We start from the raw sequence: 17,020 nt of genomic DNA, 5'->3' as shown, positions 1-17,020 counted from the left end.
GCGACAAAATCCAACACACAGTTTTGATAAAAACTCTCAGCAAAAAGGGAGCATATCTCAACAGGATAAAGGCCATATATGACAAACCTACAGAACATCATACTCAATAGGCAAACACTAAAACCATTTCCCCTAAGAACAGGAACAAGACAGTGATGTCCACTCTTATCCACCACTCTTATTCAACACTAGAGGCCCAGTGCATGACATTCGTGAACTGGGGTATGGGGGCAGGGGGGTGGTCCCTACGCCCGGCCTGCGACCTCTCGCAGTCCAAGACTCTCGCAGTCTGGGACCCGTCGCTCCTTACTGCCCGCCTGCAGCGGAGGCAAAAGAGGTTCCTGCCGCCACCACTACACTCGCCAGTCATGAGCCCTGCTTCTGGTTGAGCAGAACTACTCTGTGGGAGTGCATTGACCACCAAGGAGCAGCTCCTGCGTTGAGCGTCTGCTCCCTGGTGGTCAGTGTGTGTCATAGCGACCGGTCGTTCTGCTGTCCGGTCAATTTGCATATTAGGGTTTTATTATATACGATAGTACTGGAAGTGCTGGCCACAGCAACCAGACAAGAAGGAAAAAATAAAAGGCATCCAAATTGGAAAGGAGGAAGCAAAACTCTCATTATTCACAGACAACATGATATTGTGCATAGAAAACCCTAAAGACTCCATCAAAAAACTACTAGATTTAACAAATGAATTTCGGAATGTAGCAGAATACAAAATCAACACCCAAAAAGCGATGGTTTTTTCATACACAAATAATGAATTATCAGAAAGAGAAAATAAACAAACAATCCCATTTACCACTGCTACAAAAAAAGTAAGATAAAAAAAAAGTAAGATACTTAGGAATAAACTTAACCAAGAAGGTAAAAGACTTGTACTTAGAAAACTACAAGATGTTGAAAAAAAGAGATAGAAGAATATATAAACAAGTGGAAGAATATACCGTGTTCATGGATTGGTAGAATCAACATCATTAAAATGTCCATCCTACCCAAGGCAACCTACAGATTCCATGCAATCCCTATAACCCAGAATTTGACCCAAGCCATTACGCTCAATTAATATTTAACAAAGCAGGCAAGCCAGTTTCTTAAATAAATGGTGCTGGGAAAATTGGACAGATACATGCAAAAAAATGAAACTAGATCACTAACTTACCCCATACACAGGAATAAACTTAAAATGGATAAAAGACCTAAATGTAATTCGGGAAACCATAAAAATCCTAGAAGAAACCATAGGCAGCAAAATCTCAGACATCTCTCATAACAATATGTTTACAGATACATCTCCCAGAGCAAAGGAAACTGAGGAGAAAATAAATGACACTACATCAAAATGAAAAGCTTCTGCACAACAAAAGAAAATATCAACAAAACGAAAAGGGAGCCCACTGTATGGGAGAACATATTTGGCAATGATACATCTGATAAAGGGTTAATATCCAAAATACATAAGGAATTCATACAACTTAACAAAAGGAAGACAAACAATCCAATTTAAAAATGGGCAAAGAACCTATATAGACACCTCTCAAGTGGACACACAGATGGCTAGAAACATATGAAAAAATGCTCAAAGTCCCTGATCATCAGAGAGATGCAAATTAAAACAATAATGAGGTACCACATCACACCTGTCAGATGGCTACCATCAACAAATCAACAAAGGACAAGTGCTGGCGAGGATGTGGAGAAAAGGGAACCCTAGTGCACTGCTGGTGGGAATGCAGACTGGTGCAGCCTTTATGGAAAACAGTATACCATGGGATACTATGCAGCAGTAAAAGAGAAGGATCTCTTACCCTTTGGGACAGCATGGAGGGACCTGGAGAGTATTATACTAAGGGAAATAAGTCAGAGAAAGACAAGTATCACATGATCGCACTCATACGTGGAATGTAATGAACAAAATAAATTGATGAACAATATAGATTCAGAGACATAGAAGCATAGAACAGACTGAGGAATCTCAGGAAAGGCAGGGGAGAGTGGGTGGGTAGGAAGTGATCAGCCAAAAAACTTGTATGCATATATTTATGCATAACCCACAGACACCGACAATAGGGTGGTGAAGGCCTGGGGCATGGGGCAGAGGAGGGCTGGAAGGGGTCAATGAGGGGAAAAGGGGCATACATGTAATACTTTCAACAATAAAGATTTTAAAAGGAAGGAAGGAAGGAAGGAAGGAAGGAAGGAAGGAAGGGAGGGAGGAAGGAAGGAAGGAAGGAAGGGAGGGAGGAAGGAAGGAAGGAAGGAAGGGAGGGAGGAAGGAAGGAAGGAAGGAAGGGAGGGAGGAAGGAAGGAAGGAAGGAAAGTGTCCTAGCAGAATACAAAGAAAACACCTAAAATTTTGTTAAAAACAAATTCATATCTCAAAAGTTTTGCAAACTTTCGGTATTTCTTATTCAGCATTTATAATGATAAAAGCAAGAACATCAACTTACTAAACTGATATCTAGTTAAATCTCCCAAGTTGCTTAATAATAATCTTTTTTTTAAATATATTTTATTGATTTATTACAGAGAGGAAGGGAGAGGGATAGAGAGTCAGAAACATCGATGAGAGAGAAACATCGATCAGCTGCCTCCTGCACATTCCCCACTGGGGATGTGCCCACAACCAAGGTACATGCCCTTGACCGGAATCAAACCTGGGACCCTTGAGTCCGCAGGCCAATACTCTATCCACTGAGCAATAATAATCTTAAATATTTCAAGAGACTTGCCTGTAGCAAGAAAATCTATAATCTCTTTCATTTTTAACCACAACCTATATAACCCTACTCTGCACGGGCAGTGGTGACGTTGGTGGGGTCAGAGAGAGGGCTTGCATTTCATGTGCTACTATGAAAACTGTCAGTTACCTGGAAGTCATCCAGACCTGCAGGTGGAACTAGGTTGACCTGAGCACGCCTTTCTGGGAGCCACCTGCTCCAACGTGGACAACAGGTGTGAAACAAGTCTTGTAAAGGTCACCTGACTGTGATGTCAAGTATCTAATCAACAAGGTACACATACCTAAGGGACACAACTTTCATAAATCTAAAGACCATGAAGTTTAAAAATGTCACTTTGACGTATCTCATGTAGACAATAGAACTCGAAACTGCAGAGCATGTGCAGCAAACTTGGAGAGATTACTTAGTAAAGTTAAAGACACTATGAAGCCGTAACCGGTTTGGCTCAGTGGATAGAGCGTGGGCCTGCGGACTGAAGGGTCCCAGGTTCGATTCCGGTCAAGGGCATGTACCTTGGTTGTGGGCACATCTCCAGTGGGGAGTGTGCAGGAGGCAGCTGATCGATGTTTCTCTCTCATCGATGTTTCTAACTCTCTATCTCTCTCCCTTCCTCTCTGTAAAAAATCAGTAAAATATATTTTTTTTAAAAAAAGACACTATGAAACTCTAGCAATGCCAGGGCCACTGTTAAGGGGTCAGAAGTCAGGATTCCTGTATGTTCCACACGGTGGCATCTGTCACGTCTCTGCTGCACTACAGTGACCACCATGCCATTCTCCGGATCCTCCGCCATACACAGCACAGTACTGTACACACCACAAATACCTGAATAAATGAGTGCTAGCATTTTCCCAAGAAGGCTAAACAAAGAAGAGCCTGCAGAACCATGGAACTAATCACACTCAGTGGTGTGGGTGTAACAGTGAACATCAGCAGGACTCCCTAGGGGCCTTGGCCTGTACTACCTCAGAGAGGTTAATGGCCATCAAGCGTCAGTCATTTGCTGTCAGTCAAGGACCTGGCTCCGCTTAAAAAATAATAATATTAAAATTTTAAGAAATAAATAAATGAAATAAAATTCCAAATAACACAGGGAAATGCTTACTGAAAAGTTTACAGCTCTGAAAATGTCACTAACTCCACTAAATGGTTAACTTCTAGTTAACATAATGTAGAAATTCTATTTCCAAAAAATTTTACTATTGGAAAGCTACATGAAAATTTACCAAGACAGTATTAAATTATAACAAAGGAGGAAAATTCAACCAAGATCATAATACATAAGCGAGAATGATTTTGTCTGATAATTAAAAATAGGTTTAACCACATCATTCCACCACATCACATCACATGCAGGGGAGACAATACAGCAGCAATTAGACGCATTATATGTGTAAAATCTATATGTATAAAAGCCCAGTGACCAGAAAGGCGGAATGACCAGAATGACTGGTGGCTATGACCTACACTGTGGAGCCAACCAGCCTGATCCGGGCCCTGATTGGCCCTCCACCCCCAGCAAGCCCAGCCCCGATTGGCCTCCAACACCCTGATCCGGGGCAGGCCAGCTGGCCAATCGCCCTCGGCCCCTCCCCCAGGCCAGCCGGACCCCACCCATGCACGAATTCGTGCATCGGGCCTCTAGTAAGGTAAATAACATAACTCTGTTAAAGTCATCACATATAATTTAATGTATATACTGTGTGTGTTTCAAGATGTATACCAGTGCAGGAAAACTGAGACTCTAAGAGCACATCTCTACAAGAATTCTAAAACAGGGAAAGGCTTTAGAAAGCAAACTTGCTCCTAGAACCAATCTTAACAGTGAGTGAAATGCACGCCTGGCCTGTGCCCGCTTACTCTCCTGATTAAACTGCACACAGTGGCCCACGGGTGAGCCGTGCTACCCGGCCTGCTGCAGCCTCACTGCAGTGGCTCAGCACACACGCCATCTCACCTGTGGCTGTCTTTCCGGATGACGCTGTCAGGCGGGTCTTGCGCCTCCTTAGCGGAAAATCCAAGAAGATGCCTCCTTTGATTTGCAGGGTTCACACTAGGATTTGTTCTCCTGGAATCCTGTTCCAACATGCTAAATGTTTAAAAATACAAAACAAGAGGTAAATAAAAATATGCACACACGCTACACGTAACTCTGAAGCACAGCGGAGCCCCTGCGCAGGTCCCAGCACACGGCAGGACTGCTGGGCACGCAGCAAGAACAGCACGCTGCAGAGGTCAGACCCACAGCCCAGCACCCTGAACATATGAAAACCAAACCTGAAAATGAACTTTATAGGTATAAAAGTACCTTATCTATAGGCTGTTTAAACAAGGTCAGTATTCTACATCCTTTCAATACTCATATTGCTATATATACACATAGAAACAAATACGCCATGCCATGCACAGAAGCAAATTCTAAACTCAGATAAGTGAAATCAGAAATTCTCCAATGAGGAGATACTTCAAATGAAATGAGAATTACTCTGTATATCAATAGCCAAATGCATTAGCCTTTCACAATCCAGGAAAGCAGGCTATTAAATAAAGCTAACAAAAATTATTTTACCAAATACTTCTATTTTTATTTATGTGTAAAAATTTCCTATTTAAGCCCTGGCCAGTGTGTTCCACATCAGGGCTGGTTAGAGTGTCGGCCCGTGCACCAAAGGGTCATGGGTTCAATTCCTGGTCACGGGCACGTACCTCAGTAGCAGGTTGGATCCCACAGCTCTGGGTCAGGGTAAGTGCAGGAGGCAATTGATGTGTTTCTCTCACATCGATCTCTCTCTCTCCCTTTTTTGCTCTCTCTCCCCCCATCTCCCTCCTTCCCTCCCTTCCACTCTCTCTAAAAAGCAATGGAAAAAGTAACCTCAAATGAGGATAAATGGACAAATAAATAAATAAATAAATAAAATTTCCTATTTACTTCTTTGTCGCCGCTCTACCCATAATACTTTCATGCATCAATGCACGTTCTCTTGATGGGCCTAAAGCATTTGGAGGCAAACAAATACACAGGCATACACATGCACACACATAGCGAATATTGCAATAATTATTTTAACACTTCTAACACATTAAACCATTAATTGTGGGCTTAGAAACTTGGCTCATCAGTACCTCATTGTGCAGGTGAGCTTGATTCGATTCCCCAGGCACATAACCCACATGGGTTACAACCTCAGGGAAGCACCGGAGGAGGGGAGGGCCAGGAGGCTGGGGAAGAGGGCAGTGGGGGCCTGTGGTTCCTAAGAAACAGTCATTTGCCTCCAAATGTGAGGAAAGGTACAATCACAGTGGCCATTTGCATGGTGTATGGATGATTAATAATTAAGTCAGTACAGAATGATTAATACTTGGAAGTTTTAAAGAGCCCTTGTACTGATGGCTGATCCGGCACATCCCTTCTCAGCTGCGGCTGTGACAGGCAGATGCCCTGAGTAGGGGCCAGTTGGGTCCACACCATCTCACCTGGGCCCTCATCACCACTCAGCAGCCACACCTGCTAGAGTCAGCTGATGCTGACTGTTTGACAGTGATCACCGCTTCCCCACGCGGTAATTCCTAACGACAACACCTTACCCACGGCTACTGCAATCACTTGACTCTTTTTCAGCCAAAGGGCTCAGATCTCACCCAATGAACTTTACAACACTTCACTGTAGAATCAACAAAGTGTCGTAAGCAAGTGTCAGTGACAGGCAAAAATCAGGGTCCAAACAGCCTATGAGTCTCAACTTTATTATCCACCCATTGGCCCAGGATATAGTTTTGAAAGGTTATATAGCAAGAAATTTTACAAAGAATCTTTTAAAGTTTTTCACTTATTTTTTAAGTTGCTTTTGTCATTTGCCTCCATTCGCTGTATTTTTTATGTACCGAAATGAAATTTCTCTTAAGCTAAGTTAAGGATAAAGCTCAAAAAGCTGTAAATGCTTGAACCCTAAGAAATGGCCACACAAACTAACTTAACCATCTGAGTAACAACAGACAAAAGAATATGAGACAATTAGTGTTGGTGTGGACTTTTGGATTCTTGGCATGAGTGTTTTTACATCATTGGATGTCCCCTTTTGCTAATCTGGGGAAATTAAGTCCAATAATGCAGAGGGATGATTCAGAGTCATGGGAAGGCTAGGGTAATGGTCGTACCTTCACTGACGACAGTTCGTAATACTAATAAGGCAATCTAATCAAACTCTCCATGGCTAGCTTAAATCCGGTCTGTTCAGTATTTTTAATAAATACGAGGAAAACAGAATGTCTCTAGGACCAGAACATGCTGCTCTTCACGCCTCAAAACGACGAGAGTCACAACAGTTTTAAGCCACAAAACAATCTCATACCAACAAACTTGTTCATGTTACGGGCCAACAGGTCTGGAGTGCATAGATGAATAAAACACAAGTAATTCCAATTTCCCCCACAGTCTGGAAAAGTATTATAAGAGTTGTTACTTTTCTTTTTCATTTGTGAAATGCTAAAAGCCAACTGTTTTGGATTATTTATGAAGCCACTTAATCCTTAAGATATGATTTCAGATACCCAATTTCAAGTAGCTGAGAAAAACACGGCACAAAACCCAACCTGTCCCGCCCTTTGCAAACCAGTTTTCTTATGGCTCAACCCAGGAAAGTTTAAAGTCCAGCCACCACCGCAGGTAAGAATCAAACTGGTTCTCGCTCGTCCCCCAAAGCAGCCCACATGTGGCCGCTGCTGCTGACCTGAGAGCCGCACATGAACTCTGAGCACAGTGAGGCTGACCTTCCGGCTCAACGCAGAAGAGCGGGAGAGCACCGAACCCGGAGCCAGAGGCCTGGTTCTCGGTGTGGCTCTGAGCCACCCCCCTCCCCACCGCACGTGTAAAACAGGGGAAACAAGTATCTCACAGGTTTTCAAAGGTCCCAAGGTCCACGTGTCCCAAAGAGGGCACAGGAGTGAGTGGCGGGGCTGCTCTTCCCACCTGCCAAGTGCAGGGCCTGCTGAGACCTCGGTCAGACCGTCCCGTGCCCCTCTGCTCGGCCTTGTGGCGGCTCTGCCCTTCGCCCTGGGAGGCCTTCCGAGGACAGAGGCCTCCTGTCCTTGATGCCTCCCTGCACCGGAGCCCCGGCCTCGTCCCACCTGCGCACTCCCCTCACCACACGGGCTTCGTTTTCCTTCATAAGCTGCACCGGGCCCCAGCCTCGCCTGGCCGTTCCGCTGCAGGAAGGCCCCTCCCCACACACCCCGGGGAGCCACCTCACCTTGAACCCTTGGCTGGCTCAAACGTCTACTTCACGACGATCACTACTTGCAACTATAGTTCCAGCAACCCCTCAGCCTGGTAAAACCATTGCCTACTTCACCCCTCTGCTAACAGTTTACAGCTGTATCATTTTATTTGTATTAAGTTACTGTCTGTCTGTCCTCACTAGAATGTAAGTTAAGGAGTACGGGACCCCTGCTTTGTTCTAAGAGGATGCCCGGCCCATAGGAGGCATTCCTTTTTACTCTTTTGAACAACAAATCAATGAATCTGTTGTGCTGTTCTACCTCACACCAAGAGAAAAATCCAGATCTTTATTTTAGGAAGACTACCCCAAACTGAAAAATGACAGGGGTGATCTCATTACTCTACCACCTCCAGATCCAGGAACGGGAAATTGTGTGACCTTTCGCTACAACTGAGATAAAGACAGAATTCTCAGGGGAATTCTACAAACCTTAGCTGCTTCTCTGCACACCGCGGGCTCACAGGTGACTTCTGCAGCCAGCAGTGCTGGGGTAATTTACTAGAAGCAGAAGCATGACTGAAAAAATAGATCTTCAACTCAAGATTAAAAAACCAACCCTCTAGCCCTGGCCAGTGGTTAGTGTCAGCCCACGCACCAGCCAGTCTCAGGTTCGATTTCCAGTCAAGAGCACATACCGGAGTTGCAGGTTCAATCCCCGGCCCCGGTCGGGGCATATGCAGGAGGCAAGGAATCAATGTGTCTCTCACATCCATATTTCTCTCCCCTCCCCAACTCCCTCCTCTCTCCCTTTCATTCTCTTTAAAAAACAATGTAAAAAATAACCTTAGATGGGGATTAACAAAAACAAAAAAAAACACAATAAAACCCACAATCCTCTAAACCAGGGGTCGCCAACCGGTGGTCCAGGGGCTACTGGTGGTCCGTGAGGTCAGAAAGGCGGTGCTCACTGCTCTAAGCAGCCGTTTCCAGCAACAGGGTCACCAGGCCCTGAAATGAGCCTCTCCTCATCTCTCTCTCTCTCTCTCTCTCTCTCTCTCTCTCTCTCTCTCTCTCCCACAGCAGCCGTTTCCAGCAACAGGGTCACCAGGCCCTGAAATGAGCCTCTCCTCATCTCTCTCTCTCTCTCTCTCTCTCTCTCTCTCTCTCTCTCTCTCGTCCAGTGAACAGTGATACAGCAAGCAGTCTTCCTTCCCCCAGGTGGTGCTCACTCCTGAACCCAGACACCACCCTGTGAGCACGGCCAGCAGCGTGCAGAGGCCCAGATGAAGACCCTGAGGCCCCTGGCCCAGAGCCTGACTCAGGGCTGCTGAGCACCAGCACCCTTTGCTGGCCATGAGGACTCAGCCTTCAGGAAAGTGGGTGCTCCAACTGAGCCAGCCCAGGTGACACGCCACGGAGCAAAGAGCCTCCCCAAACTGCAGGTGCTGTATTCAGCAGAGGACTGTTGTTTTAAGCCTTTACAGCTCGGTTGGGGTTACATAGCAACAGACCCCTAACACACAAGTCCTCGATGCCCTCACACCGAGAAAGGCACCCTCTGACCATCCCACATGTCGGAAAGGCGGTGTGAGCTGGCGTGCCGGCTCTCCTCTGTTACATTTCTGCCATATCTCGTTCCATCGCGCTTTGCTTACTGGCACTTGGCAGGTTCTGCATGTTTTAAATTGAAGGTTGTGGCACCTGTGGCAAGCACGGTGTGGCACCGTTTTCCAGGCATGAGTGAGCCGGAGGAGGGCGCGTCTCCTGGACGAGCAAAGGGAGTGGTTTCCTATGATGGCACCTCCTGGTGGTCGTGCCATGAAGATGTTGAAATGACAGCAAGGGATTTAGAATCTCCTGTAAACGGAGCTGAGGAAGAGCAGTGGCAGGGTGAGAGGACTGGCCCCACTTTGGAGAAAAGTTCTTCTGTCGGTAAAACGCTACCAAACAGCATCTCGTGCTACAGAGATCGTTTGTGAAAAAAGAGCCAGGCGGCATGGCCCCCTCCACTGTCTTACTCTCAGAAATGGTCACAGTCACCGCCTTTAGCAACCCCCGCCCAATCAGTCCGCCGCCATCACCATCGAGGCAGGACCCGCTGCTGGCAAAAGACTGTGACTGGCCGAAGGCTCCGGGGATGGTCAGCATTGCTGAGCAATGATGTGTTTTTCTGAAGGCAGGCACATTGTTTTTTAGACATAACACTATCACTGCACACTTAATAAGCTACAGGGCAGCGTCAACATTGTTTGGACTTGAACTCCCCATGTCTCCAAGGTCTGCCTGTACAGCAGTCCAGTCAATTCATAAGATAAATGTTTTCTCCTTTCACAGTCGATCCTAACTGCTAGAGGAACGGGCAGAATTACTGGATTTTTGCCCCAACTCCTCTGTACACACCGACTTCTCCAGTGAGCAGCTGCTGCTCTCAGTGGCTGTGGCGAGGGCTCCAGAGACTGACTGTGAATCAACCCCAGCTCTGCCACACACCAGCTGTGACCTCAGTGCTGCTTACAGCGTGGGGACAGTCACGCTCACCTTCTAGTCCTGGGAGAAATTATTTATATAAAGGCCATAGACTAGTTCTTGATGCATAGTGAGAGTTTGATAAATAGCTTACCAGAACACACACACAAAAACCTCTACCAACCCAGCACAGATGGTACCAACACACAGCCAACCTGTATCATTCTAGAATACAAGTTATCAATAATAATTACTATGAACATGAATATTAGTCTGCATATCTTCCCTTTTATTCATCTTCTTTTCCTGTTTTATTTCCAGTTATCTCTCATTTTTAAATTCACACAAAAAATGGGAAAGAAAAATGACAGCAAGTGAGCTCTTACTGAGAACCTGGTGAGAGAGCTGGGAGCCAGTAGGCACACAGGTATCTGTACTTCCCTCACTGCAGCTCCACGGAGACATGTCGGCTGTGGACATGGTGCCAGTGTGTGTTCAGGACACACAGACACAAGAAGTCTAAGCGTACAGCACACAGCTCTCGCTGACATTCACGGTGACACACTTGAAATAATGTCAAATGGGAACTGAAATAACTAAACAGCTCAAACCTGGAGACAAAAAAAAGGCATTAAAGGCACTCATCTAGAAGCTAGAGCAATGTGTAATGGCTGCATGTACATTTCACACACTCAGCGCCATCCTGCACCCCGCAGGCTCGCTGGACCCCTCCCTGGGAGCATGGGATCCCGCGCTGCCAGGCCTGCATTTCCCCGGGGCTCCGCCGGCAGACACGAGGGCCTGAGCACGGCGCTGGGAAGCCACTTCAGCAAACCACGGACTGGCCCATCTGTGTGAACGGAGATTTGTGGTCTTAAGAAAATATCAGAGGATCCAACGTACACTCAACAGTTTTCTCATCCGGCCTAGTTTCCACTGACCCTCTCCCCAGACAGAAGGCGGCAGAAGTTCCCCCAATGTCTCCTTTCGTCGCTGAGCACGACACTGACTCCTCAAGGCAAAGAAGGAAGTGAGCGACGGACGGAGGGTCCTCACTCAGCTGCCTTTCCCTCCGTCACAGCAACTCGGGTCTGGGGAGAAGACAGCCGAGCGCCAGGTGACAACGGCACGGACTTTCCCGATGAGCCCGCCGCTGCACACACGTGACAAAGCAGGGACACTCCTGAGGAGCCTCCTACACATACTCACACGAAGGCGGAAGCACAGAAAGGCAGCCCAGCTCCGCCCTTGGTAGACGCTAAGCCACATTCTAAAACCCAGGATGAAATCGACGAGGCTAAAAGGAAAGGGAAGTGACTGCTGCTGACCCGTCTGAGGAGCGGGAGCAAAGGCACGCGGAGAGGGCTGCCCGCGATGAGTGGGCCCTGGCGCTCAGGCGTGCGGACTGCTGCATTGCTGCCGTTTGCACGTCACTGTGATAATGTGGGCGGTACTGCTGGCCAGGAACTTGGATTAGATTTCATTTAAAATCTGGCTGAACAAAACCATGTAGACTTGATGGTTTGAGTTTTGACATTTAAGTTACGACAGTAACTTAGCCCACAGCCAATAGTGACATCATACACAAAATGTGCTCAGCAAACGAAAAGAAAAAAAGAACTGCAGCCAGATTTGGGGACAGGCTCATCAGGATAAGAACTAGAATTCTTCCTGTGAAACAACAGGCAGCGGACAAACACATGGGACACGGAACAGAGACCGTTTCTACCCAGTTCCAGACAATCGGACTCAGCGCCACATCCTGCGTGGTCACCTCTCCTAACACCGTCTCCTAAGAAAACAGAGTGTGACTCCCCCTCCTCCTCCCAGCCCGATGTCTCAAACTACAGACTCTGACCTGGGAGGGGGCACCACCCCCCACCCCAGAACGAGCGAGAAGAAGGCTCAGCCAACCCCCACCTCTCGCAACATCCTGAAGACCTAGCATGTTTCAAACCTCCAGCAGGTGTCGCTTCGTTGTCTGTGGGAAGGGCGACGACTGCAGGGGCCGTAGAGCAGAGGGGGACACCTGGCACAGAGGGCCGCCCACGCCGTGGGGAGGAAGGCCCTCACTCAGGCCATACTGGGCTCCTGTTCTGTCCCAAATGGAGGGCAGGCACTTCCTCAGTTATACAGACAAACCTACAGAGTGTCTGTCTAGCGATCCAGTAAAATTTCTCCTATATTTAATCTAATTCCCTGCATAAGTGCTCTACCAACTACCCTAGGGGCCAACGTATAGAAAGAACGAAAGACCAACCTCTGCAGCAGTTTAGGGCTGGACACACTGCAGGGCCACCTGAGGGACATAGTGCCTTCAAAACCAGTGACCCGGGCCCATCCCATCAGATCCCCCAGGTCAGAGTCCCCGGTGACTATAACGTACAGCCACGGATGGAAACCAAAAATGCCACCCCAACTGGTAGGGAGGCAAGGAAAATAAAACATCCAACTTTTGTGATCAAAGCTGTAGCCCCACCATTACTCAGCCGTTAACACAGCTCAGCACGTAACAAGCTGACAATAAGCAACGGATCGCAGGTGAGTGCAGACCCGCGTCTCCAGCAGCTCTCAGTCGTCCCGTTTTATAAAGAAGGAAGCATTTTCAGTACAAGCTGTTCTTGGTCAAACTTTATGTTGCTGACAGAACCTTTTAGAAGTTCTGTTTTCCATCAACATTAATCCATTTTCCCTTTCTCTTCCCTTACACCCCCCACTTTTCTTAAATTAATTCAACTTCCTTCCACAAAGAAATAGTTTACAAGCATCTCGAATGAATGCCGCTCCTTCCCCGCCAGCCCACCTCCTGGACGTCTCAGCAAATCTGACAGACACTCGTCCTCAGAGTCTGGAGCACGAGTGAAACTTGCCTAACGCCAAAATGGTCACGAAGACTAACGAAAACCACCACAGAGCTTACAGATCAAAGACATCAGCACAGAGCGCAAGGACAGCACGCCTCCGGAGCACCCGGTCAGCAAGGCTCTGATCACGGCCCGAAGGGGGCAGGGCACCTACACAACACTTTGGGTTTGTTTTGGGGTCACACCAGGAGTATAAACCCAGGCTCACACCTGCAGAGTTAGGCTTCTGGTAACGAATTCCTGGGGGAGACTTTCGCTTTATGCCACTCTACCAGAGCCAACTCCCAGCTGGTTCTTAAGACTCTCCGCCTGGTTTGGGAGCCCCAGCTCCATGGGGTGGGGAGGAGAAGGGCCCAGCTGTGACTTCCTACCTCATCTGGTTCCAGAGCTTTCTTTCCTTCCTGGACTCTAGGCCAGAAGGGTCAGGAAACCCCTGAAAGACGAGCACCGCCTGCAGTGCAAGCTCACCATCGGGCTCACGGGACCTTCCTGCTCTGGCCTCCAAGCAGCCCTTCCCCAGCTTCCCTTCAGGCACTACCAGCGCTCGGACCGGCCGGGCCGCGGCCCGGGCCCCCTGGTGGACTGCACTGCCGGGCTGCTCTGCACCTCGAGCCACCATGTTGCCAAAAGCACAGTCCTCGGGGCTTCTTGCAGAAGGGTGGGAGGAAAACACTTTATGGTTTCCGGAGAAGGCGGTTTTTCAGGTTAATTTTTTACGAGAGACCCGGATTACATTTTAGTTCCTTCAAGGATGAAATAAGATTAATACTCACAGAATCCACCCCAATGAGTTACACAGGAGAGGGTTATGCACATTTGAGAGTCACTATTTCTCAGGCCCCCCGGATCGCCCGATCCTGGAACCCTATGCCAAAACCAGCTCGCTGCCTCCTTCACCACCTGCACAGCAATAAGCCAGAAAGCGTTAGCCCTGAGCCTGGTGGCTCCTCTCCTCCGCATGACTATTCATAACCCAAGCTTTCAAACTAGTCAGTGATGCTGCCCATGACCTCGACAAAACTCTCCCTTTCGATGTAAGATGTACTTACATTTCATCACCAAATGCCTTCAGGAAATGTTGCCTAAGGCATACCCATATTTGCCAAACTTGTGGGTTATATATTTTCTCACTTGGACCCACAGCAATAAAGCTCACAAGTTCAATTCCACACTGAGCATCTGAAACATGAACTTTATATGGTGATGTGATCCTTTCGGAGAGTTCAGGTTCCTACATGTCAAATGCTTTGGAAATCTGATTAAATCTCATTGTCTGACCAGACTTAGTTTTGTGATACCTGAGGAAAGTTCAGTTAGAACTCACAACCTGTTGTTAAAAGCCTACAGTTTCTGCGCCAATTAAACATAGTTACACTTGCCTGCAAAAGGCCACAGATGTGGGCGGAGTTCGATCAGTATCTTCCAAGTGGCACAAGCCGGGTTCCACTGGGGTTCCTGCTCCCCTAGCCACCCCCCCACCCAGGAGCCTCAGTGAAGAGGCCACAGCAGCGGTCCACACGGAAACACTGCCCATCCCAACGTCAGGTTCAGGGCGCGACTCCGCGTGGAGAATCGCTGCTGTTGTCCCGGGGCTTCAGGCTCTCTGTGTGTGAATTTGCTCGGGGAGGAGCAGTCCCTGCTCGTGTGAGTGCAGGGCCAGTTCCCGTCCTGTCTCCTTCCTGGGACCTGCAGGTGCCCCGGCCTGTCAATGCTCTGATTCCGTCCTTCCTTCCAGCTCTTCTCACTGCTGCTTCTCTTTGCTCTAAGCCGTGAACACGCTTTCAGTTCTGAACGATTTCCTAGTGTCTCCACTCCACCCCCGCCTCCCCTCTCCTGGGGCTGCTCCTCAGGAGGCAAGTGTTTAAACTTGTCCCACTCCTTTTCTTTTCAATTTACCTTTATTGCTGGAAGTATTACAGATATCCCCTTTGTTTCTTTCCCAATTGACCCCCCCACTCCACACCCAGCCCTCCCCACACTACGCAGGTCCCACCCGTACCTCCCCTCTGCTCTGTCTCTGTCTCCCACCCAGACCTCACTGACAGCGGAGCCGGCTCCCCTTCCATAGGGACCAGGCTGCTGCTTGTGGCAGTGAGACCCAGCCCCTCCCCCACTCCGCCCCGCTGCAGCCAGGGGACCATTACTTCACTCAATGACAGGTTCCTCCCTTTTCTTTCAAATCACTATTGACTCACGAGGACTGCCAACACTCCCAACACCCCCCACCCCCACAGCAAAGGCCACTGTCAGAGTCACTGTTACTCCTGGGCTCCTTCACAGGTACGCCCATCTCTCCCGTGACATCTAGGAGTTCCTCCTCGTACTCCAGCTGTCTCTGCGCGCCTGCACCCCTGGCTCCCTGCTCAGGACCTGGCAGGCAGTGGCGCTCCCAAAGGACCCGCTGTGTCTGAATACATGAGGGAGTGAGCACCCATGTAGCCAAGGTGAGAAGGTGTGTGGGGCTGTGGAGGCGAGAAAGGAAGAGCAGGTGGCATCGGCCCAGGACACGGCACAGAGAGCCTCGGGGTGAGCACTCGGGCAGTGGGGACAGAACGTGCTCTCTGCTCAGTCCAGTCCTTTCCAGATGCCACCCGAGAGCTCCTCCCAGCACACATGCTGACTGCGCAGCCTCTCCTGTACACACAGCGTCCGAGGCCCATTACCTGGACCCACCTGCACCTCCAGCCCGATTTCCCTCTTGCACGCGCCCACGTGCACAGGCAGTGAATTTGTCACTGTTTCTGAAAGTGCAAGACCACTTCATTGCTGTGCCTTTAACATGCCTCATGTGCCTTTCCCACGCGTGGCACCTGGCAAACTGCTACCATGCCTCAAGACTCAGCTTCCTCTGTGGGGTTTCCCTTATCACTGCCCTTCAACCAAAGTGTCCGAGCACCTAGTCATCACACCAGCCTGCACACACCCTGCACGCCTCTCCTCCTAGGGCGGCATGGGCCTCGGAAGCGTGGCCCTGCTGACTTCTCTTTGACCCCTACGCCAGGGTGCTGAGGGGGAGGGGGGTGTCAGATGTGCCACAGCAGGTGGGAATCTGAGATGACCTCTGGGATCGCTCTGAACTCGTCTTCTGATTCCAACCTCAAAGCAGTGCTTCTCATGTGTGCTGAGTTGAAATCCTGTACCATCAGCTGGGATGCTCACAAATGCTCAGATTCTCGTCCACCTTTCCAAGCCTGCAAAACCGGAACCGGGACCACCGGTCTTGCTGCTGATTTTCTCGCTGGGCAGTGGGCTAGCCTAGCGCCACGTCAGCACTGATGCCCGAGCCCCCAGCACAGAGGCAGGTGAGTCATTATTATTACCCCTCCTGAGGGCGGGGAACTGAGGCTGGGAGACACTCAGCTGTTTGCCTAAGACAACGCAGTCACAGGGCCAGTAGGCAGCCTGATTTCATTGTTCTGCTTCCCCAGCAATCTGCTTGATAACTTATGCTTCCTTCACTAGAAATCACCGACTCTATCCAGACCTTGGCAAAAAGACAGAGGAACCAACCTTTCCTCTCCCTCGTCTCTGAGAATAAAACAAATCCGTCCTTCTCTAGCTTATGACTACACACTCACCTGATGGGTCCGTAGTTCAGGAAGACAAACGCCAACAGCACCGCCACACAGATGGCTCTTCGCTTGGGACTAGGGACTTTAAGCCTTTGGTTCTAGGGAAATGACCACATGAAGTACAATTAGACTACACCTCAGCCTCACAGAGAACA

The 17,020-nt window shown here is 48.6% G+C and overlaps 1 protein-coding gene across 1 annotated transcript in view; it reads right to left on the bottom strand.

Annotated features, from left to right (window-relative positions):
* Positions 1-17,020, bottom strand: part of ATF6 (activating transcription factor 6) — a 136,090-nt gene that overhangs the window by 77,075 nt on the left and 41,995 nt on the right. Inside the window, exons 9-10 of the mRNA XM_015563550.1 lie at positions 16,872-16,963; positions 4,705-4,836 (exon numbers count right to left, since the gene is read on the bottom strand). Of these exons, the coding sequence (XP_015419036.1) occupies positions 4,705-4,836; positions 16,872-16,963 (224 nt within the window). The remainder of the gene's footprint in view (positions 1-4,704; positions 4,837-16,871; positions 16,964-17,020) is intronic.

The sequence above is a fragment of the Myotis davidii genome, unplaced genomic scaffold (assembly GCF_000327345.1).
Source record: "Myotis davidii unplaced genomic scaffold, ASM32734v1 scaffold1059, whole genome shotgun sequence".
In the NCBI taxonomy this organism is placed as follows: Eukaryota; Metazoa; Chordata; class Mammalia; order Chiroptera; family Vespertilionidae; genus Myotis; species Myotis davidii.
The sequence above is the reverse complement of the archived record's forward strand: the minus strand, read 5'-3'. Positions and strand labels throughout refer to the sequence as shown.